Below are 23,850 nucleotides of genomic sequence, written 5' to 3'. Positions count from 1 at the left end.
CAGTACAGTAAAACTTCAAACATTAAAAACTTCCCTATACAGGACTTCAGTTGATGAAGCCTAGAATACCATTCCCTTTTTCCCTGCTGCATCACACTGTTAACTCATGTTCAGCGTGTGGTCCACCAAGACCCCTGGATCTTTTTCAAATGTATTGCTAGGATGCCAAGTGTCCCCCATCCTATTTTTGTGCACCCGATTCTTCCTGTCCAAGTGCAGAGCCTGACATTTGTCCCTGCTGAAATTCATTTTTGTTAGTTTGGCCCAGTTCTCCAATCTGTTAAGTTCATCTTGAATCCCAAATTCAAATTTATTTCCATTTATAACCAAGCCTGCACTATCCCTGTCCCTTCTCTCCATTATTACTGCCACTATCTCATTCTCCCGGCACTCCAACAAAGTCCTAACTCCTCCCCAATATTGGCTAATATAGTTTTTAAACATACCCCTTTTATCATTGGCAAAAATTGGGGGGGGGGGCGGAGATGGAGGGAGGAAGATCACTATTTTGAACACAGCACTGCTCCCTCCTTGCACTATTCTCTTCCACAATCAAGAGGACTAGTAACTTACCATGAGTTATCTTTTTTTAAAAACTTATCTTAAAATAAATTGAGCATTTAGAATCTAGGTCATATGATGACCTCCATTAAAATGATTATAAAAGAGGACTAAAGAGGACTGATGCAAAGTGAAGGATGCTGGGAGCCCGAACTCCTGGGTCCCCCAGACCTAGGCCAAGCTCTCAACAGAGAGGAGTAAAGGGTCCTTATGGGAGGAGGAACTTCTGTGTCCTCTTCCTTACTCAGGAAGCAAATATATGTCTTAACAGGCGGGATGCTGCAAGCCAGCTTCAATCTCAAAAACTCCTCCAAAGAAGGAAGAGGAATAGAGATTAATTTGTGCTTGGAAGCGATAGCGTAGTGACCTAGCCCTGATTAGTTTCTGAACACAGCCCTCTCTCGGGTCCAACCTCAGCCCTCCTTTAACACCTCAACTCCAGCCTGGGATCGGCTGGGTGTGATCCTGGAAAATTACTAGGTGAAACTTTGAACCTAAGGCTGCAGTCCTATAAACACTACATACTGGAAACCCAGCCGCCGCCAAATTTGTTATCAGTGCAGCGGCGGGTCAAACCACAACTGTTGGTGCAGGCTTTTAAAGACCATAATCAAATATGAATTTATTGTGTGTGTGTGTGTGTAATTAAATTTTCTGTTTTACAATTTAAAATACTCATTTTACATCCTTGAGGTATCAATGACTTCCCTTCTCTTTCCATGGTTCATTTTACATATCATAAATCCCTGTACGGTTTTGTTGTTGTTGTTGTTGTTTAGTCGTTTAGTCGTGTCCGACTCTTCGTGACCCCATGGACCATAGCACGCCAGGCACTCCTGTCTTGCACTGCCTCCCGCAGTTTGGTCAAACTCATGTTCGTAGCTTCGAGAACACTGTCCAACCATCTCGTCCTCTGTCGTCCCCTTCTCCTAGTGCCCTCCATCTTTCCCAACATCAGGGTCTTTTCCAGGGAGTCTTCTCTTCTCATGAGGTGGCCAAAGTATTGGAGCCTCAGCTTCAGGATCTGTCCTTCCAGTGAGCACTCAGGGCTGATTTCCTTAAGAATGGAAAGATTTGATCTTACCATTCAGTACAGTAGTCAATTACTGTATTGCATCCATTAAAACTTGTTTACACTGTTGAATTTATCTTACTGCTGCCAGCGTTTTCAGCTGTACAAAATTCTTTCCCATATATTCAATAAACATTTTCGAATCTTCTCTAAACGTATATTCTTCTTGTTCTCATTTTCTATATGTTAAGTCTGCGCGTTGTGCATATTCTGTCGACTTCAGTTGCCATTCTTCTTTAGTTGGGACCTCGCTCGTTTTTCCATTTTGGGGCTAACAAAACACGGGCCGCAGTAGTGGCATACGTAACCTTTTTTTTCACACCTGGGAATTTCAGTCTGAATTATCCCCAACAGAAAGGTCTTTTTTTGGGGGGGGAGTACTATTAAAACCTTTCCCCCCCCAATTCATTGATTTTCCCATTTCGTTAAATATGAATTTTGGATCCCCTCCAGACCCATGTCAAAGTTTTGCAGCGAAAACCGCACGCTTTGCGGTGCCCCACAGTCTGAGCAATTGTTACATCAAACCGGGGTTCCCAAACCCCAACATTGTCCACAAAGTTTGGCGATAGTTTTGCATAAGTGTTTTCAAGGGAGAGCCTGTTTTCTGCCTGCCCCTGCTGTTCTTCGCTGCCTCTATATCTATGCCTATTTTTAGGAAGTTCCTTAGTTACGGATGAAGTCAATCGCTTACGTTAACGGTTATGCTCTACCCTGGACTGATAAAAAAGTGGGCCATCATTTCCCACGCAGTAGGTAATGAATAAAGAGTAAGCAACCATGCTTGCCTCTTGGTTTATGGGGAAGGCCTGTAGCTCAGTGGTTAGAGCAGCTGCATTGCATGTAGAACGCCTTGGGTTCAAGTCCCTTCCTGCAACCTGGAAAGCTCTGGGATCAATTCACTATCACTGAGAATCCTGACCCTAAGAACTTTGTCCCCGAGGGAAACAGAAGGAATCCCAGTGCCCTGCTCCAGCTTCGTCAACGACGGACCCCAAAATTTGGGATCCCTTCCGAGCTAAGGTTGTCCCCATTTCCCAGGGACAAATCAGTCCCTATTGAAGTTGAAAAGTGTCCCCAAACTTTTATCACAGGCTTGGAGTAAGGTTACCAGATTATTTTCAATGAAAAAACCAACAATGAAAAGCGGTTTTTTTCATTGAAAATAATCTGGTAACCTTACTCCAAGCCTATGATAAAAGTTTTGCAGTCGTTTTGCATTGAAAACCCTGTGTTCCACAAACAGAGTACAGTGGTACCTCGGTTCTCGAATGTAATCCGTTCCGGAAGACTGTTCCAAAACGTTCGAAAGCTGAGGCACAAAGGAAGGGCTGCCTGCAAATTCAGTTGAGAAAATCGAAAAACACGCAGCGGAGGCCGTTTGGCTTCCGAGGCACGTTAGAAAACGGAAGCGTTTCCTTCCGGGATTTTGGCGTTCGGGTTCCGAAACGTTCGTCAACGGAGGCGTTTGAGAACCAAGGTACCTCTGTGACGGATACCCCAAGCCTGGGGTTGCTAGTAAAACGTAGCTATCCAACACCATCAGAATCCCTTAAAACTGGTGCCAAAGTTTGGCAATAGTATCGCTGCGAAAACCCCACGTTTTGTAGCGCCCCCAATGTTTGAGGGGTTCTCATATTTTGGGGTTTGTAGTGAAAGAAGCTCCCCGTCTCCAACTGATCGAACCCTCCCTTCTCTCTCCCCACCTCCCAGCACCTTTCACCTGGCTCCCTGCCCAACACCCAATGGTTTAACCCCTGGCACCCTGGAGGGATAATCTCCCCTTCCTTATCTGAAGTGGAGGAGGCAGTGAAGGCTGTGTGCGGACTGCTGGGGTTAAAAGTTTAACCCCTGGCTGATCCGGGCAGGAGAAATCTTCCCTTCTGGCCCACTTCCACTAGATCCCATTAAAAGTCTCCCCATTCTGCTAATCTGGCTGTTTGTTTGGCGGGATCAAGGCAGGGGGCATTGGAGTTTGGGGCCGGGCAATCGGCTTGGCTGGGCTGAGCACCCAAGGAATGGTGGTGTCGGGATTAGTTAGGGGAGAAATGTGGGTCAGGGAGGTCGAGACACGAGACACAAGAGCGGGGCAGGGAGAAGGGGCCGGCGGGGCGGCAGTGGGAGGAGATAATAGAAAGATTGGCCAATTAAACAGAGAATATACCCTTATGCGATTAGGAGAGCTCAGTTTTATTTACAGACATCTGGAGAATCTGGTTATTGAGAAGGCTGGAACCGTGGTCTTTCTGCAAAGGGTCAACCAGCATTTTGCATGTTGTAAAATATTATTATATTGTATTATAAATTATTATTATTATTAAAGTTATTCGATATATAACACAGCCCTAGATCTCAGGGCAGTTCACAACAAGACCACAACATATAAAATCAAACCAATATAATAATAATATAATGATAATTTATTATTTATACCCCGCCCATCTGGCTGGGTTTCCCCAGCCACTCTGGGCGGCTTCCAACAGAAAAATAAAACACAGTAATCTATTAAACATTAAAAGCCTCCCTAAACAGGGCTGCCTTCAGATGTCTTCTAAAAGTCTGGTAGTTGTTTTTCTCTTTGACATCTGATGGGAGGGCGTTCCACAAGGCGGGCGCCACCACCGAGAAGGCCCTCTGCCTAGTTCCCTGCAACTTGGCTTCTCGCAATGAGGGAACCGCCAGAAGGCCCTTGGTGCTGGACCTCAGTGTCCGGGCAGAACGATGGAGGTGGAGACGCTCCTTCAGGTATACTGGACCGAGGCCATTTAAGGCTTTAAAGGTCAGCACCAACACTTTGAACTGTGCTCGGAAACATACTGGGAGCCAATGTAAAACTTTCAAGATATTTCAAGCAGTAACCCAATAAGCCCCCCCCCCCCGCAAATACACTATACAATGAGCAAAGTAATACTCATAATCATAATAACTATTATTTATTCAATCTCCATACAATCCTTCTTCCCAGGGGAGCCGGAGTGGCGAGCATCGAAAATATAAAAGAATGTGATTTAAAATAAAATTAAAAAGCATTTAAGAGGAATTCTAAAACCACCTGAAAACATTTCAAAACATTGAGAGCGTCTGAACGCATTTAACAGCTTTTAAAAAAAACCAAAGCAATGTTATGCACCATCCTGGTGGTTAGAAGCCTAGCTGTGTTCGTGTGGGAGGGAGATGGCTTTTCGGCCATCGAAAAGGTGAGGGGTCAGCTGTGAAAAACATATGTGGCGCAGCTCAACCGGATTCACTCCATGCTATGCGCTGCAACCTTGTTTCACATAGCACTGCAGAACAATGACAACCATCTTTGCCACCTGTCTCATTGGGCATTTGGGATATGTGACAAATCTGTAAACTGCGCCGATATGCTTATTTGCATCCTTTCTTCCCATTATATTGTCATGTTTTGTATTTTAATTTTGGGGATTTTTTTTTCAAACTTTCCACTTACCTGAAAACCAAATAAATAAACTTTTCATGCAGCCCTTCGCCCGCGGATCTCGGGACGGTTTGCAAGACAAAATCACAATATAAAAACCACAAAAGGCATGTTGTTGTTTAGTCGTTTAGTCGTGTCCAACTCTTCGTGACCCCCTGGACCAGAGCACGCCAGGCACTCCTGTCTTCCACTGCCTCCCGCAGTTTGGTCAAACTCATGTTCGTAGCTTTGAGAACACTGTCCAACCATCTCGTCCTCTGTCGTCCCCTTCTCCTAGTGCCCTCAATCTTTCCCAACATCAGGGGCTTTTCCAAGGATTCTTCTCTTCTCATGAGGTGGCCAAAGTATTGGAGCCTCAGCTTCACGACCTGTCCTTCCAGTGAGCACTGAGGGCTGATTTCCTTCAGAATGGATAGGTTTGATCTTCTCGCAGTCCATGGGACTCTCAAGAGTCTCCTCCAGCACCATAATTCAAAAGCATCAATTCTTCGGCGATCAGCTTTCTTTATGGTCCAGCTCTCACTTCCATACATCATTACTGGGAAAACCATAGCTTTAACTATATGGACCTTTGTCGGCAAGGTGATGTCTCTGCTTTTTAAGATGCCGTCTAGGTTTGTCATTGCTTTTCTCCCAAGAAGCAGGCGTCTTTTAATTTCGTGACTGCTGTCACCATCTGCAGTGATCAAGGAGCCCAAGAAAGTAAAATCTCTCACTGCCTCCATTTCTTCCCCTTCTATTTGCCAGGAGGTGATGGGACCAGTGGCCATGATCTTGGTTTTTTTGATGTTGAGCTTCAGACCATATTTTGCGCTCTCCTCTTTCACCCTCGTTAAAAGGTTCTTTAATTCCTCCTCTCTTTCTGCCATCAAGGTTGTGTCATCTGCATATCTGAGGTTGTTGGTACAAAAGGCATACCGTAGTAAAATTACGGACAGCAACAAACCAACAATCCCCTCTCCCACAACATATGGATGCCAACCAGCCAAAGGCCTGGGTGAAGAGGAATGTTTTTGCCTGGTGCCTAGAGGTGCAGATGAATAAATAAATATAATACAAAACAGGACAGCCATCTTTTTTCCCTGGCTAAGCTCCTCTGCCCTTAAACAGGCAAATCTGCTGCAGTTGTTGCATACATTCAAAGCCCATAGGTTTCCCCCCAAAATTCCAGGAACTATAGTTTGTTAAGGGAGCTAGGAACTGTAGCTCTGAGAGGAGTAAACTACCCAGGGTTCTTTGGTGCAGCAATGCGCTTTAAATGTAGGTGTGGAACAGCTTCAGGGGAACAGTTTCCCTTGGAGGACTTGCCTTCACATGGCTGTGTTGCCTAGTGATCATTCAGGTGGCACCGTAAGTATACATGTTGGTCCTTTGTACAGAGCAAGAATGGATGCAACCTTCCTCTTCCCACCCCTTTGCCCGGTCTTCTCATCTGTGTGACAGGCAGGAATCAAGCCAGCACAGCCCGATGGGGAAAACAGTTACCTGTTGAATTTCCACCTAGAATCATAGAATCGTAGAGTTGGAAGAGACCACAAGGGCCATCCAGTCCCACCCCCTGCCGAGCAGGAAACACCATTAAAGTATTCTTGACATATGCCTGTCAAGCCTCTGCTTAAAGACCTCCAAAGAAGGAGACTCCACCACACTCCTTGGCAGCAAATTCCACTGCCGAACAGCTCTTACTGTCAGGAAGTTCTTCCTAATGTTTAGGTGGAATCTTCTTTCTTGAAGTTTGAATCCATTGCTCCGTGTCCGCTTCTCTGGAGCAGCAGAAAACAACCTTTCTCCCTCCTCTATATTACATCCTTTTATATATTTGAACATGGCTACCAGTATATTTGAACCTGTGGCACGGTATCTAATGGCGCAAGACTGCTGCTCCCCTTCTTCGCCAAAGGGTGGACCCTGAAAACAAGGAGTTATTCGCTTGCCCCAATGGACAGGACACCAGCGTCAGACCTCAGCAGACCACCAGTGAAAATACTAGAGAATACGAATGAAATTATATAGAAGAGGAGTCAACAACGCACAATATATGAATGAATCTCGAGGAAGGGAGAAATAAGGAACGGTGTATGCAATGCTAACACGGAGAAACTAAACAGAAAATGAATATACAACTTGATTAGTAAACTTAGAAATGCAAGGTGCGATATTAAAATTAACTTCCCCTTTACCGTTGCTTAATCCTGCACTGACCCTTCTAGTTAACGCTAACCAGATTTTCCCAGCTGTCCCGAGTACATGTTTGGTCCAAGGGAAGAACACAGCTACCAGTCCGGAGTGAAATTCCAGGAAAGGGGCTCCTGCTGCAGTCTTAGATGTATGTTATGGAGAGATCAACCTGGCTGTCGCGAACTACCGTAGGATCTAGGAAGATCCAAACAGAAAATTCACCCGGGGGGAAATTATTACAAGTAGTGAGAACTGGAATCTGAAAAGCCAAGTTTCCTCATCTGTGTGGATGATCCAGAGAAGAATCACAGAATTGCAGAGTTGGAAGGCCCCCCGAGGGTCATCTAGTCCAACCCCCTGTGATGCAGGAATATTTTGCTCAACGCGGGGCTCGAACCCACCATCCTGAGGCTGTACTGACTGGGCACAAAAAGACATCTGAAAAGCTGCTAGTGTCGCAAGGAGATGAAGCTGAGATGGTGATAGGCATTTCTCTCTGTCTGCCAACATCCCAGAAACCTTTTCCCTGATTGCTGAATGGTTCTCTTTTAATTCCCCTCTTGCTCACAACTAAAGTCCCCCCCCCCCATATTGGTAAATGACAGGTCACGGGTTAAACACACAGAGAAACAGCTTTCCTTTGTTTTAGGGGTTAACGTGATCCCGAGCCTTGCTGGGCTGCAGGGCAACTCACAAAGGACTAGCACGTTGTCTTACCTCAACTAAGGCCTTGTCAGCACTCCTGCTTTTTACATACTCCAGACCAGGAAAAAAAACCCACACCATACTGCTGTTATTATTGTTGTTGTTTAGTCGTTTAGTCGTGTCCAACTCTTCGTGACCCCATGGACCAGAGCACGCCAGGCACTCCTGTCTTCCACTGCCTCCCGCAGTTCGGTCAGACTCATGTTGGTAGCTTCGAGAACACTGTCCAACCATCTCGTCCTCTGTCGTCCCCTTCTCCTAGTGCCCTCCATCTTTCCCAACATCAGGGTCTTTTCCAAGGATTCTTCTCTTCTCATGAGGTGGCCAAAGTCTTGGAGCCTCAGCTTCAGGATCTGTCCTTCCAGTGAGCACTCAGGGCTGATTTCCTTCAGAATGGATAGGTTTGATCTTTTGGCAGTCCATGGGACTCTCAAAAGTCTCCTTATTAATAACAATTTATTCATCCCCTTTCATGCAAGCGCCTCACAGCATCGAAAGCGGTTGAGAACAATATGAAACAGCAAATACGTTTTAAAATATGGTATAATATCATACAAAATAGACCCCCCCCTCCTTGGCAGCGACCCATTCAGGCAGGTAGCGCTATGCAGCATATAGTTAACCTGTGGAACTCCCACCCACAGGATAGCCACTGACTTGGGTTGCTTTTTTAAAAATTGGATAAATTCATGAAGAAATTGATAGCTATTAGCCAGGTTGGCTCTGCTCTGCCTCCACAGTCAGAGGCAGCAATGCTTTCGAAATACTAGATAGATAGATAGATAGATAGATAGATGATAGATACTTTATTGTCATGGTTGAAATTGAATGCCACCCCATAAAAACAATAACACAATAACAGCCACACATACGCACACATCGCAACTCCCCAAGATCATATTATTTAGTTACAGCATTTAAGATGGTTATAGCTCTTGGATAAAAACTGTTGTTGTTTTTTTAAAAAAAATCTATTTGTTCTTTATTTAATTGTTCTGTATTTCTTGCCTGAAGGCAACGGTGGACAAAGACTATATCCAGGACGAGATGAATCCTGCAAAAATATTTTTTTTGCTTTTTTTACTAGATGCTGGAAACTGTAGGAAGACAGCCATCTTCAAATATCTAAAGAGCAGTCCCTCGGAGGAAGGAGCGAGCTTGTTTTCTCCTGCTCTGGAGGGCAGGACTCGAACCCATGGCTTGAAATGGCAAGAAAGGGGATTCCGACTCAACATCGGGAAGAACTTTCTGACCATAAGAGCTGTTTGGTAATGGGACGGTCTCCCTCGGGAGGTTGCGGACTCTCCTTCCTTGGAGGTTTTTAAGCAGAGGTTGGATGGCCGCCTGTCACGAAGGCTTTAGCTGAGATCCCTGCGTTGCAGGGGGTTGGACTAGATGGCCCCTGGGGGTCCCCTTCCAACTCTACCATTCTATGAGGCTGCTCTTGTGCTTGAATTCTGCTTCCAAGCAGGGCCGGATTTAGGTTTGATGAGGCCCTAAGCCACTGAAGGTAATGGTGCCCTTTATATGCCCAGCTGATCGCCAAAGAATTTATGCTTTTGAATTATGGTGCTGGAGGAGACTCTTGAGAGTCCCATGGACTGAAAGAAGATCAAACCTATCCATTCTGAAGGAAATCAGCCCTGAGTGCTCACTGGAAGGGCAGATCGTGAAGCTGAGGCTCCAATACTTTGGCCACCTCATGAGAAGAGAAGACTCCTTGGAAAAGACCCTGATGTTGGGAAAGATGGAGGGCACAAGGAGAAGGGGACGACAGGGGATGAGATGGTTGGACAGTGTTCTCGAAGCTACGAACATGAGTTGGACCAAACTGCGGGAGGCAGTGGAAGACAGGAGTGCCTGGCGTGCTCTGGTCCATGGGGTCACGAAGAGTCGGACACGACTAAACGACTAAACAACAACAACATATGCCCAGCTGTCCTTTGTCAACAATAAATTCTCGCTGTTTTTTGGGTTGAATATATGCTATATGGTCAATTATGGACCTCAAAGGTATCTAAAGCCATTTGCCCGATGTTGCCATGCAACCAGTCCATGCAGAATGTAGGCACCCTGTTGTTCTGCCAAGGGCAGGAATCTGGAGTCGATAAGCATGCCAGTGGGTGAAGGGAAAAGCAATGCTTTATTTGTGCAAGGTCAAAGAAATAACAGCAGGCATACAGAACCCAAATAATGGCTTACCAGACAGGACTTGCGCACAATCTCCCCTTCAGCTTCCTGGAGCCCCAGATAGAGCAGCAAGAGACCCCCAGCCAACAGTCTCACCATAGCTGCCAAGTTTTCCCTTTTCTCGCGAGGAAGCCTATTCAGCATAAGGGAATTTCCCTTAAAAAAAAGGGAGAACTTGGGCAGCTATGAGTCTCACAGCATCACATACCTCGATCTGTGAAGAAGCTCACTGAGCCTCTTCAGCCTACAGCTTAAGGTCCACAAACAACAATATTCTGGAGATCCCGAGCCATAAGATGGCTAGATTGGCCTCTTACTAGAGCCAGGGCCTTTTCAGTACTGGCTCCAACTTGGTGGAACGCTCTTTCCCAGGAGACCAGGGCCCTGCGGGATTTGTCATCTTTCCGCAGGGCCTGCAATACAGAGCTGTTCCGCCTGGCCTTTGGGTTAGACTCAGCTTGACCCCTGTGTTTTCCTCCCTCATGGCTTGGATTTATGGACTACTTGAAATGAGGCTGCACTTTAAATTTTTATATTGTATTTTAATCTGTATTTTAATTAATTGTTTTTATGTTTTATTGTAATTCTGTTGGTGTGAGCCGCCCTGAGCCCGGTTTTTGACTGGGGAGGGCGGGGTATAAATAAAAATTTATTATTATTATTATTATTTTATAGCCATTTTTTTTGTAAATAATTTTTATTTTATTTTATATATAGACATGTAGAAACATACAACATTGGCCATACTATATGAAATATCATACCACAAAATATACACGAAAAAATAATGAGAAATAAAAAAATAAAATAAAAAAATATCATTTCTAATCTATAATTTTCATATCATTTTCATTAAAAAAGGGACTTCCTCGGAGTCCTCCCCCCTTCTGCGGTTCATTATCGAATTTCTTTAGCAAATTCTAAATCTTAAATCTGAATCATTCACGTTTAAATCAAACTTCCCACATACCACCCATTATTTAACCTATTCAAAAATCTGCAGATTCTATACACGTGTAAATCTATTTCCTAATTCAATTCTACTATATATTTTTTATATACATTCTAAATTTTTGCCAATCTTCTTCCACCGATTCTTCTCCGTGGTCACGAAGTCTCCCGGTCATTTCAGCAAGCTCCATAAAGTGCTTTTATAGCCAAATTTGATGTAATCGAGTGCACCTGGCTAGGCATCACTCATGGTCAGCCCAGGATACCAGGTGTGACCAATGAGGAGCAGCTGAGAGTCTCCCACCCACTGCAACTGGGTATCTTCCCCACTGGCCAATCAGCACTTGGAACATAGGAGACCCAGGAAACTCGTGACCCAGGTGTGTGAGAAGCAAATTATACTATCATAAATTAGCAAACCTTCAACTGTGGATTTAAAAGGGAAAGAGACATGTCACCTAACTCCTCAAAATTACAACGGTCTTCCATGTCTCCTCTACGCCAGGCATCCCCAAACTTCGTCCCTCCAGATGTTTCGGACTACAATTCCCATCATCCCTGACCACTGGTCCTGTTAGCTAGGGATCATGGGAGCTGTAGGCCAAAACATCTGGAGGGCCGCAGTTTGGGGGGTGCCTGCTGTACGCCTATATATAGAAATGAGCAAACCGGTGATATTTTAGGGCTAGCAGGCGGGGGTCCATTACTTACACCAGGGGTGGCCAACTCCCAAGAGACTGTGATCTACTCACAGAGTTAAAAACTGGCAGTGATCTACCCCCTTTTGGGGGGTTCAGGTCAAAGTTGTTTAGCTTTTTTTTTAGGAAGGAGGAAGGTCCATTTTGGGAGGGGTTGGGTCAATGTTGTTGAGTTTTTTCCAGGGAGGAGGTAAAATGTTGAGCTTTTTTTTAGGGGAGCCACAGTTGTTCAGCTTCTTTGAGGGGAGCCAATGATCTACCAGTGACCTACTGCAGACGTCCAGTGATCTACTGGTAGATCACGATCTACCTGTTGGACATGCCTGCCTTACATCATAGGAGCCTACGCAACACAAAACACTGTCGCTGTATGTAGGTTTTATTTTATTTGTTTTTTATCTTATATTTTGGAAATGCACACCCAGTTCCCCCCCTTTAAATTTTTTTGGGGGCCCCAAGAGAGTGGGGCGGCCCTAAGCTATAGCTTGTTTAGCTTATACCTAAATCCGGCACTGCTTCCGGACCTCTCTCCGTAGCACCAGAGTAGCCACTGTGAGAACAGGACGCTTGGCTAGATGGACCACTGGCCTGATCCTGTCACTGGGGACAAAAACGTCCTCAGTCACCTCTGCCCTCAAGCCAGGCATTAAGGCAGGCATCCCCAAACTTCGGCCCCCCAGATGTTTTGGACTACAATTCCCATCTTCCCCGATCACTGGTCCTGTTAGCTAGGGATCATGGGAGTTGTAGGCCAAAACGTCTGGAGGGCCACAGTTTGGGGATGCCTGCATTAAGGCCTCCTTCAGTCTTCTGGACCAGAGTTTTCCTCCATTCCACAAGGACCGCCTTGTCAGCATCTGTCTGCCTCGAGAGACAATGGAGTGCGCCTCCGGGGGTGAAGCCGAACCGCTGTGTTAGTGGCACCAGAGTGACCTCCCTGGGACACAACCCTGGGCAGTGTGTCTGGAGGTCCTGGGCTGCCCAAACAAAAAGAACCCCCTCTCGGACCACAGCTGATATGGTCCGGATGACAAGACCCCCCCCCAGCCTTGTTTTCCAAAGGAAAGCAGAGCAAGACATTTGGCACCAGCTTGCCTGCAGGAGTTGCCGGGAGGAGGCGTAACGGTACCCAAACCATCTTAGGGACTCCACTTCTGATTTGTGCAGACCCTCCAAGTGTCCCTATTTTCCAGGGACGTCCCTGATTTAGAGAAGCCGTCCTGGTTTCTGATTTTATCCTGGAATGTCCCGCTTTTCCTTAGGACGTCCCTATTTTCATTGGATCAGTGTTGGAGGCTAGGGAGTTATCCGACCCCCGAGCCACCTGAAGGCAATCCTGTGTGTTGTTGTTGTTGTTGTTTAGTCGTTTAGTCGTGTCCGACTCTTTGTGACCCCATGGACCAGAGCACGCCAGGCACTCCTGTCTTGCACTGCCTCCCGTAGTTTGGTCAAACTCATGTTGGTAGCTTCGAGAACACTGTCCAACCATCTCATCCTCTGTCGTCCCCTTCTCCTAGTGCCCTCAATCTTTCCCAACATCAGGGTCTTTTCCAAGGAGTCTTCTCTTCTCATGAGGTGGCCAAAGTATTGGAGCCTCAGCTTCAGGATCTGTCCTTCCAGTGAGCACTCAGGGCTGATTTCCTTCAGAATGGATAGGTTTGATCTTCTTGCAGTCCATGGGACTCTCAAGAGTCTCCTCCAGCACCAGAATTCAAAAGCATCAATTCTTCGGCGATCAGCCTTCTTGATGGTCCAGCTCTCACTTCCATACATCACTACTGGGAAAACCATAGCTTTAACTATATGGACCTTTGTAGGCGAGGTGATGTCTCTGCTTTTTAAGATGCTGTCTAGGTTTGCCATTGCTTTTCTCCCAAGAAGCAGGCGTCTTTTAATTTCCTGTGTAGGGGAGTCTTTTTAAAAACCTTAATGTTTTATTATGTTTTTAATATATGTTGGAGTGCTGGGGCAACCCAATAAGATGTGTGGGGTATAAATGGTGAAATGATCGTGATGGAATGCGACGTCCCTATTTCCATCGGAGAAATGTCGGAGGGTATGTTTGTGTCGGGTTCGCTCCTGAGCCTTTTTCTTCTCCCAAAGATGTCCCACGAGGCAGCAGAAGGATTCAGAATTGAGCCCATCAACACCCCCTGCAAGGCGGCCCACTCAGATGAATTAACACAGAGCAAGAAGAAGCGGATTTTGTGCACAACCTCGCAAACTTTTGGGTTTGTTTGTTTGAGCGTTGGGGAGCGGATGGAGGGGATCGGCAGGGGCTAACAGGACAAGGGCCTCTTATTTTGCCAGGGGAGGATCTCCCCCCCCCCGCTTTACCCCCACTTTTCGGCTTAACAACAGGGCCCAGTCAGGTGGGGAGGTCACGCCAGGGTTGGCAGCGCCCGGGCCAGCGGTGGGGTGAGGCCTGGTGACAGGGTGACGTCACCCTGAATAGGCCGAGAATCCCCTGTCACAAAGGGTTAGCAACGCTCCCCGGCCCCTTTGTCCTAGCAACCGCTGGGTATTAGGAAAGCGTAGGCCGGGGCAGAAGCCATGGCAACCGGGCCACAGGCTTGGGCTTGGACAACATGTCTCCCCCCCCTGGCCAGCCCCCCGCTGCCCCAAACCTGCCCCGCGAACGGGGGCCTTTTAATGCGCCAAAGTGAGGTTTTGCCCGTTTTCTGAGCGCACAACCCCACTCCGCTCTGCTGTTTCGAGTGCCACGCCACCTCGCCATGATTTCTGTTTTCGCATTCCTTATAGCTGTCGCATGCGTGTTTGCGTGAAATGGACTCAGCTGAGTCACCCGAGAGAGAGAGAGAGAGAGAGAGAGAGAGAGAGAGAGAGAGAGAAAGGCCCAAGTGTGCTTTTGAAAGTTCTGGCAATTCTCCCTGACCATAGAATCATAGAATCGTAGAGTTGGAAGAGACCACAAGGGCCATCCAGTCCAACCCCCTGCCAAGCAGGAAACACCATCAAAGCGTTCTTGACATATGCCTGTCAAGCCTCTGCTTCAAGACCTCCAAAGAAGGAGACTCTACCACACTCCTTGGTAGCAAATTCCACTGCCGAACAGCTCTTACTTTCAGGAAGTTCTTCCTAATGTTGAGGTGGAATCTTCTTTCTTGTAGTTTGAATCCATTGCTCCGTGTCCGCTTCTCTGGAGCAGCAGAAAACAACCTTTCTCCCTCCTCTATATGACATCCTTTTATATATTTGACTTTTATATATTTGACCATGACTCTGAACATACACAGAGTGCCTTTCCCCTGAGGGGGGAAGAACCTAGGACGAAAATAACAAGGGCAAGAGAGCGCCTTCCTGAAGTGAGACAGCTTCTGCTTACAAAAACTGCCCTGTTTCTGAGCATGTTCGGGGTGCTTCTCCACGCAAAACAGGAGGCAGCTTTTTTATATTTTAAATGGACCCGGAGAGCGACCCGGCTTTGATTCCCTCCTCCTATCCTAGCCCCAGGCATGTATGAGGCGAGCTGTGGTTAGGGACAGAAACGCCCTCTGCATATGCTCAGGGCTGCTCATGATGACTGTTTTGTAGCTTCTGCCGTTTTGTCATTGACAGCAGGGCCTGGAGCGAAGGCCGTGACTGGGGGGGGCTGAAGGGTTCAGCCAGGACTGGGGAACTGGGGAAGCGGGGGGCAGAGGAGGGGAGAGGAAGAGAGGAACCCCAGAAGGCTGCTTTATGCCAAGCCAGATTGATGGCCCATCTAGCTCAATACTGCCTACACTGGCCCTAGGGATTGAGGCAGGGGTCTCTCCTAGCCCTGCCTTTATATGTGGCCTCAGGGCAATATCCCCAATGTTCTTCAAAGGAGATACTCTACCGCTGAGCTAAGAGATTTTCTTAGCTCCTACGGGGATTTGAACCCACAGCCTTGGCATTACTGGCACTGCACCTGAGCTAAGCGGCACAACCGTGCACAATCCTATCTCAGCTGCCCCCACCGGGACGGCTTTCCGTCATATCCTGCTCTCTCCCTTTCTAGATTTCCTCCCTGCAAAACGTTCCTTTTCATTGCACATTCGTCATGATCTGCACTCGGGGCGCAATCAGGAAGGTCACAAGCCCCTGAAAAACCTTTGGTGTGGCTACACTGCTTTATTCTTATCTGGTGAGCACCCCTGTAGCTTTCTGCCACAAATCTTCTGGTTTTATTTTGGCCCCGCTTCCTCCGTCGTGTTACAGTACCGTTGGGAGAACCAACTGGAGTGGCGTGACTCCGCCGCAAAAGTCGTGTCGACACCACGCATCACTTTGAAAGCCACGCCTTCCCGCAAAGAAACTATAGTTTGCCCGCTCACAGTGCTACAAACCGTAGCATCTTCAATCAACTACAGTTCCCAAGATTCCTCGCAGGGAAGCCACGAAGCTTTAAATTCATAGTGCTGCGGATGTGACCCGGCGTGCTATTCTTGTGCCCCGAAAGCCAGCGTGGGGCAGCGGCGAGAGTGACGGACTCCCCATTTGGCCACGAAGCTTGTTGGGCGACCTTGAGTCCCTTTCCTCTCGGCCTAATCTACCTCGCAGGGGCGTTGTGGGGATTAATCGAGGGACTACCCTTTATGGCACCTCGAGAAAAGGATGGAATAATGAATGTGACGAAAGGAACGAATGTTGCAGAAACACCGTTCTGGAGGGGCCTCAGCCCTTCCCAGCTCTTTTCTGCCTGGAAACCGTGACTCAGGCCTCGCCGGCGATTGTGTGACTGGCTGCCCAACCGCAGCTGGGAGCGAAAAACAACAACTTGGCCTCTGTGCTTTTATTTTCTGCTCTCCAGATGAGGAAGTGCTGAGCCGAACGAAACTCGCTTCCTTGGCGAGGAGGGTTCAGGGACACCCTCGAGCAACTCCCACAGAAGTGGGAAGAGGCCTCTGGGCTGGAGTGGGGTGGGGGTGGGGGGTGCAGAGCCAAACATGGTCCTGGGCCTGCCCCCTTCTTTCCCCAGCATGCTAATGAGGTCCAAGGTCCCTTCTCCATTGGCTGGTGGCTAATGCCTTCCTCTGAGCTCAGCCTTCCCCGGTGCTTTAAATGGGACCCCGGAGTCCGGGCTCTGGTCTCTTGGGCTGGGCGACTGCCACCCTCCCCTGGCAGCAGTGCGCAGGGGCCAGGAAAGGTCAACAGCTGGACCACAGGAGCTGCGAGGAGGAGGAGGAGGCAGATGGACTCCCAAACAAACAGGTGGGCAGGGAGGTCAGAGGCTAGGCCAAGGTTCATTCCTGGTTGGGGGTGGGGGTCTTCGCCACCCCACCCCAAGGTGCTGCAAACCTATTGGGTGCTGTTTTTCCCCCCTCTCCCTCTCTCCTGGGAGATCCACAGCAAAACAGCCTTGGAGAGGCATTTGAGGGTTTATGTCTGTGTGTGGGGCATTTGGGGAAAGCGGTGAACAATTTGTGGTCTTCCTCTCCCCCCTGAGGTCAGCTCCACTCTTCTCGCTTTCGATTGTTTTATCTCTTCCCCCCTAAATCACTTTCCTCGAGCGTTTCCGCTTTCGCCTGCTGTAAGGGCTGGATCTAGAGCAGGCCCCCCCCCCTGCCCCACAACCTGGCTCCCTCCTCATATTTTGTACTACAACTCCCAGCAGGAAGCAGGTTGCGGGGACGTTGCCCTAGATCCGGCCGCAGGGATGATGGGGGCTCCCCTCTTCTCTCCTCTTGGGCATGTTTCTTCAGAGGTAGGTCCCTTTCAGCCCCAGGGAAGGGGAGGTGGCTCGCTCCTAAGCGAGTTGGTTTATGACAGCAGCTTTGAATGTGGGTCTTATTTAAGGACGGGACACAGAAGGGGCAGGAGTGTGCAAAACCAGTCCGAGCGACTGGGACCAGGAAGCATTGCGTGTCTCTGAAAGTGAGGGATATGAAAACCAAACTCAAGGCACCCAGGAAGGGTTTTCCGCTGCGATCAAACCAGAACCGACAGAACCCGCTGGCGTTCTAAGGCAGTGCGGTATAGTGGTTAGAGTGCTGCCGGAGAACAGAGTCTTTGGTCTGCTCTTAAGAGAGGGGAAGAAGACAGGTTGGCCAGGAATGGGGTGAAAGGAGAGAGAGAGAATTGCTGCTTCCCGCTTTTTATAGCTGCTCCAGCTTGATCAGAAGTCCCCGACTTCTGACTTCACCCTAAACACTCTGCGACGGCACCCAGTGATACCCGCAACCTTGCACTCCCTCCAGCAAGAGAGCCAGGAGATGCCCTAGGCAGGCAGGGTGGGGCGGCCAGAAGTTCAACAGGAAACAGCTGTTTGCAGCGGGCGATTCATGGAGGTGCCAGGAGACACTGGAGTGAAAAGGCGAGATTTCTTTCTGCAGATCTTGGTCATAATCTTAACATGGACAGGCTAGCTGCTCAGGGCAGGATCAGAAAGGGGCTGGCTGGCTGGCCTTAATTTGTATAGGGCAGACCCACACTATTTAAAGCACATCAGAAACTCCCCCCCCCAAGAGACTCCTGGGAAAAGTACTGTAGTTTGTTAAGGAACTGGAACTCTGCAAAGGGAAAAGTGTAGTTCCCAGAATGACTGGGAGGAAGTCATGTGCCTCTGCTTTGTGCATTTATCTCCCATCTTCTTGTTCAAGGTTGCGGGTTTGTGGTCCTCTCCCTCCTCAAAAAACTAGGTTAGGCTGGGGGGGCAGGCAATGAGCTTTGTGGCTGAGTGGAGATTCGAACTCGGGTCTCCCAAGTCCTCGTCCGGCACTCTAACCACTACACCACACTGGCATTAAATGAGCCAGCTCTTTGTTATGCACCTTTAGGTGCCAGGTGACAACAGTCCTCTTCACCCAGGCCTTGAGCTGATTGACATCCAACACCCTTTGAAATCTCTTGTGGGAGAGGGGACGGTTGGTTTGCCGTTGTCCTTGTTTTCATATCCTTCTTGTTTTTACTATGTTTTTAAGTGGGTCTTTTGTATCAATATTTTGATGGAAAAGGTTTCGGTTGCAAAGAAAGGGGTGCAAAGAAAAAGAAACGAAAAACGTAGAAAGAAACAATATACGAATATATACAATGTAGGGAAAAAATACAATGCGTTCTGGAATGGATTTGATATTATTATCCTAATACATACGGTATGTAAACATGAATAGCCTACTGTTGTAGTTTTATGTTGCGAAGATCTGTCCGCGGTATATGAATTTAATAAATGATTAAAAATGAAAATGAAGAAACAATCCGAGAGCCATTTCTGTTTCAGAAATTGAAGCAGGCCAGCCTGGGTTAACTTTCCCCCTCCCCACGGCAGAATTTATTGGCACCCGATATCCTAGTTACCCCGCGAGGCTGCGGAGAGGGGCTAGGAAGCATGGGGGCTGGTGCTCCTCAGTTGGGGGGGCTCCTTACCAAGCAGAGAAGAACAGGATGCTGGGTTTGTTTTGACACGCAGAGCTAATCCATGATTAAGCCGACCTTCAGGCTTCCAAGGTCTGCTCTCCATCCCTGGGAAAAGCTCAGGGAGAAGTCGCCTAATCTCTCCCCCCCCTTCCTCTCCCCACCTGCGCAGGATGGGTGCCCCGCCGCCCAGCCCCCTGAGCCTGGAGTACCTGGACAACATCGACCTGCTGCGCTTCGAGGTGAAGCAGGAAGTGGCCCGCACCGGGGGCAGCTTCTCCCTGAGCTCCACGCCCTGCAGCTCCGTGCCCCCTTCGCCCACCCTGGACAAGACGGGAGACCCCAAGTCCACCCTGGAAGAGCTGTACTGGATGGCCACGCTTCACCAGACGCTGGCGGCGGCAGCGGCAGCAGGGGGCGGCCCCGAAGCCCAGCTGATGCCGGGTCTGGACGAGGCAGTGGAAGCTCTACTGGGGGTCCCGGTGATGGACGGGGGTCTTCGCGGCGGAACGGCCCCACAGCTCCAAGGTTTCTTAGGGGCTGTCGAGGGACCCGGTGGGGAACAGCAGCAGGTGAGAGGGAGAGGGAAGAGGTTGGCGAGCGGGTGGGTGGGTGGAATTATGGGGGTTCGGGGAGTGGGAGACAGAAATGGGGTGCCCTATAAAGTGCCGAGAGGTTCATAGAAGAAAGGCGGGAGAGACGGAAGGGTCCTTTCAGACCAGAGGCCTATTTTTCCATTCCAGAGTTCAACGAAGAAAGGCCCCCCTAAGAGAGCTCAGTGGGCAGAGCGGGAGGGTCTTAATCGCAGGGTGGTGGGTTCGAGCCCCGCGTTGGGTGAGAGCCATTGGAGGGGGTTGGACTAGATGACCCTCGGGGTGCCTTCCAATGCTACAATTCTGTGATTCTCACATGTGCAACGTGCCGTGCTGGAAAACAAACAAGCACAGTCCCCTCCCACAGCTGTACTGTAGTTAAGAGGGTTTTACGCCCAAGCATAGCTGCCAAGTTTTCCCTTTTCTCACAAGGAAGCCTATTCAGCATTAGGGAATTTCCCTTAAAAAAAGGGAAAATTCCCTTAAAAACTTGGCAGCTATGCGCCCATGACATTGCTGCCTGCTATTCGCTTTCCAAGTGCTGGAGATGTAAAGACGAAAGCTCCTGAGCACGTGTAGAGCACCCTTCCCCTTACATTCCTTTGAGAGCCACAATCTGGAGATCGACCAGAAAAGTAAAATAAATATCAACAAACATAACGTAAAATCATACAACTGTAGAGTTGAACGGGGCCCTGAGAATCTTCAGGCCCAACTCCCTACGATGCAGGAATCTTTTGCCCAACGTGGGACTTGAACTCACCACCCCGACTGAGCTATCCGGGTGGGGACAAAAGTTGGCAAGGAATCTTCACAGATAATTCCGCCGTGGAGATTTTCTTCCACCGGGGAGGCCGGCTGCAGGAAAAAAAAACCGAGGGATTTCCTGAGGGGAAAAGTCTCCGGAGGGATTTGGGGCTCTCCTGCTCACCGGCTTTTCTTCTCCCTCGCCCTCCCTTTCCTTTGCAGCTGGCCACGCTCTGCGACCGCTTCTCCGACGCGCAGCTGGTCTCCATGTCGGTGCGCGACCTCAACCGCCAGCTGCGCGGCTTCGGCAAGGACGAGGTGCAGCGGCTCAAGCAGAAGCGGCGCACGCTCAAGAACCGCGGCTACGCCCAGTCGTGCCGCTTCAAGAGGGTGCAGCAGCGCCACGTCCTGGAGGCCGAGAAGTCCCAGCTGGCGCAGCAACTGGAGTCCCTTCGCGCCGAGGTGGCGAGGGTGGCTCACGAAAGGGACATCTACAAGGCCCGCTGCCAGAAGCTTCTGGGGGACGCCGGCGCAGGGGGACACTGTGGCGAGGGGGCAGAGCCTCCGACACCTCAGCCCACCTCGATGGCACATTTTTACCTATGAGCAGCTCCCTTCCTGGCGCGATGGACTGTGGGTGGCGGGTGGGAGCGAGGGAACTGGGCGGGTTGCTTTCTTGCCCCACCAACATGGCCACTGGGGGGCGCTATGGACCAAGGGGCTGTCCCCCTCTTACTCTCCACTAGGGGGCAACATGAACACAGGCACTCCCCTTTTCCTGGCACCAGGTGGCGCAGGAGCACATAGGCCGCCAGGCGAGGAGACGATCTCCACGGCAAAAACATCTCTCAGGTCTCGCGGCTGCCGTGGCTCCTTCCCCTCCAGGGAACCCCGGGAACTGGAGTTTCCCAAGGTTCCCGGTGGCGCCGAAGCCCCGTCGAGTCTTTTGTGAAGCTATCCCGGGAGCTCTTGGGCTTTCTGAGAAGTGTGCTTTCTACATCGTTCTTGCCTCCACCGCCAGGCAAAGGAAAAAATAATAAAAGCCAGAGAGAGTGTGTGTATGACAGAGAGATGATTGAAGGCGGCTTCCATTTTCTCCCCAGAGCAGCGGTGCAATGGGCAGCGATGACGTTGCAATTGGGGAGGCAATTGGGGCCACTGGATTTGGGTTCTTTGGGATCCATTGAGCTCATGTCCTGCTTTGCGGATTTCCTCTAAGGGCATCTAGCCGGTCACTGCAAGAACAAGATAGCGGGTTTTTCCTTTGTGGGTCACAATTCCAGACCTGCCGGGCTGGTTTTTGAGGTGGTGGTGGGGGAAATGTTCTAACATAAAGGGGGCAGACCGCGTGTGGGCCTAGCATGTCGGGATAGAAATTTCCGGAAATGGGGAAGGGAGAACTTGCTGCGGTTGCTAAGCAACAGCCCCAGCATCCCTCCCAGCCCTTTTCTCAGTCCTGGCGAAACAGCTCAGTGGAACTGAAGTCCAGCGGCCATGTTGTGACGGGGAAGAGAATCGCTGCGCACCCTCTGAGGATTTGGCCTGTTTGGCAGGGAAATTGTTAGGGAAAGGAGCGATATCTAACAGTGCGTCTCAAGGACGCTTCTTGCTCCAAAGGGAGCCGCAGCCTCAGGCCTTCCTCCTGCCGAAAGCATGATATTTTAAAAGTTTCCCGCTCCCCACACGCTAATTCCTCCTGACGTCCCAGGATCAAATCCACGTCTGGGAACCTCCGTTTTCGACAAAGAGGAGAAACGACAGCACTGCAGTTTGTGTGCTTAAGTCGTTCTTATTCCGAGAGTCCAAAGAGCAAAGGGCAAGGGAAGTTTTAATGGAAGATGGAGACAGCACCTTGGGACATATCAATGAGGGAAGGCTGGGAAATCTAGGGAGTCTACCTTCCCTACTGCCTGGAAAGGGATAACTATATTAATGATTTTTTTTTTAAAAAAACTGCATTATATTAGGCAGGTCCTATTACTATAAAAAGTGTCTCTGTGTGTTTGCATTTCAAAAGAGTGCATGTTCAAAATGGAACATAGTGTGGATGCAAAATATGGAAAGGAGATTTATTGCATGGATGCAAATCTCTGTGGTGTGTGTGTGTGTGTGTGTGTGTGTGCTGTTGTAGCCACACACTTGCAGTAGCTGTGCATGCAACAATGTGTGACAGGCCTTGGGGTTTTATGTCGGCACAATGAGCGTACTACACATTTAAAGCACATTTCAAGGGCATGTGGGGACCCAGGTGGCGCTGTGGTTAAACCACTGAGCCTAGGGCTTGCTGATCAGAAGGTCGGCAGTTCGAATCCCTGTGACGGGGTGAGCTCCCGTTGCTCGGTCCCAGCTCCTGCCAACCTAGCAGTTCGAAAGCACGTCAAAATGCAAGTAGATAAATAGGAACCGCTACAGCGGGAAGGTAAACGGCGTTTCCATGTGCTGCTCTGGTTTGCCAGAAGCGGCTTTGTCATGCTGGCCACATGACCTGGAAGCTATATGCCGGCTCCCTCGGCCAATAATGCGAGATGAGCGCGCAACCCCAGAGTCGGTCACGACTGGACCTAATGGTCAAGGGCATGGCATGGCCCAAAAGAATCCTGGGAGCTTGTCATCTGTTAGGTGGAACCTCCAGCTCCTGGGATTCGTTGGGGGGAAGTCAGGTGCGTTTTAAATGTGCGTTGAATGTGCTTTAAATGTATGGTGCCGTCGGAGAAGCACACAGAAACAGCGGCGTGCAATCGAGCTCTCCCACAGAAAGGGACGCGCAAATGCAATTTATTGTGCAGCTGTGCGCTGTCCCGTTCCAGTCATCCTTGTTGTTAAGCGCATGTCATATGAACCCTGCGCATGGACTTGCACAGGAGTGGTTGTGAGTGATCCTTAGCGTGTGTGTCCGACCGGGTGGCTTGTGGTTTGCTTGCGCAAGGGGCAGGGAGGGGGGCATTTGGGGAGAAAGCAGGATGGGGCTGTGGGCAAACGGGTGTCTTTTGTGACCTGACTCCCAAATATGTGCATTGTGTGGCGCAAATTCATCGCTCCCTTTGACGCACACTCAACGACGCACCCCCTCCCCCAGGCAGCCGCCTCAATCTGTTTAGCTTTCCAGTATTTTCTACTACCGTATTTATTTCCGAAGCGACTCCTTTTCGCTCCAAGTGAACATTCTGAGCCAGTGTGCGGCCCAGAAGGGGGAAATCAGAGGCAGCAGATTTTCTGGTATGAATGGATTTTTAAAATTAATAAAAGGACCCTTAAAAAAAACCAAGGTAACAAAGAGTGTGGAGTTCTTTCATTTTCTGCATGGTTCCTGTTTACTGCCTGTTTACGGCCACGTAGTCAGGCCTGGCTGCTTTCTGAGCATTTCGAACAGAGAAGACTGCT

The 23,850-nt window shown here is 49.1% G+C and overlaps 2 protein-coding genes across 2 annotated transcripts in view; both read left to right on the top strand.

The window, feature by feature from the left end:
* The window catches only part of LOC118095902 (myosin-7), a 373,415-nt gene that overhangs the window by 7,908 nt on the left and 341,657 nt on the right, over positions 1-23,850 (top strand). The gene's annotated exons all lie outside the window — the stretch shown is intronic.
* Positions 16,855-21,530, top strand: NRL (neural retina leucine zipper). Its single transcript, XM_035137209.2, has 3 exons — positions 16,855-16,990; positions 19,302-19,701; positions 20,692-21,530. Exons 1-3 carry the CDS (start codon positions 16,971-16,973, stop codon positions 21,073-21,075), a joined length of 804 nt encoding a protein of 267 aa, XP_034993100.1. The 5' UTR covers positions 16,855-16,970; the 3' UTR covers positions 21,076-21,530.

Source organism: Zootoca vivipara, chromosome 13, assembly GCF_963506605.1.
Source record: "Zootoca vivipara chromosome 13, rZooViv1.1, whole genome shotgun sequence".
Classification (NCBI taxonomy): Eukaryota; Metazoa; Chordata; class Lepidosauria; order Squamata; family Lacertidae; genus Zootoca; species Zootoca vivipara.
This window is presented reverse-complemented; position numbering and strand designations above follow the sequence as displayed.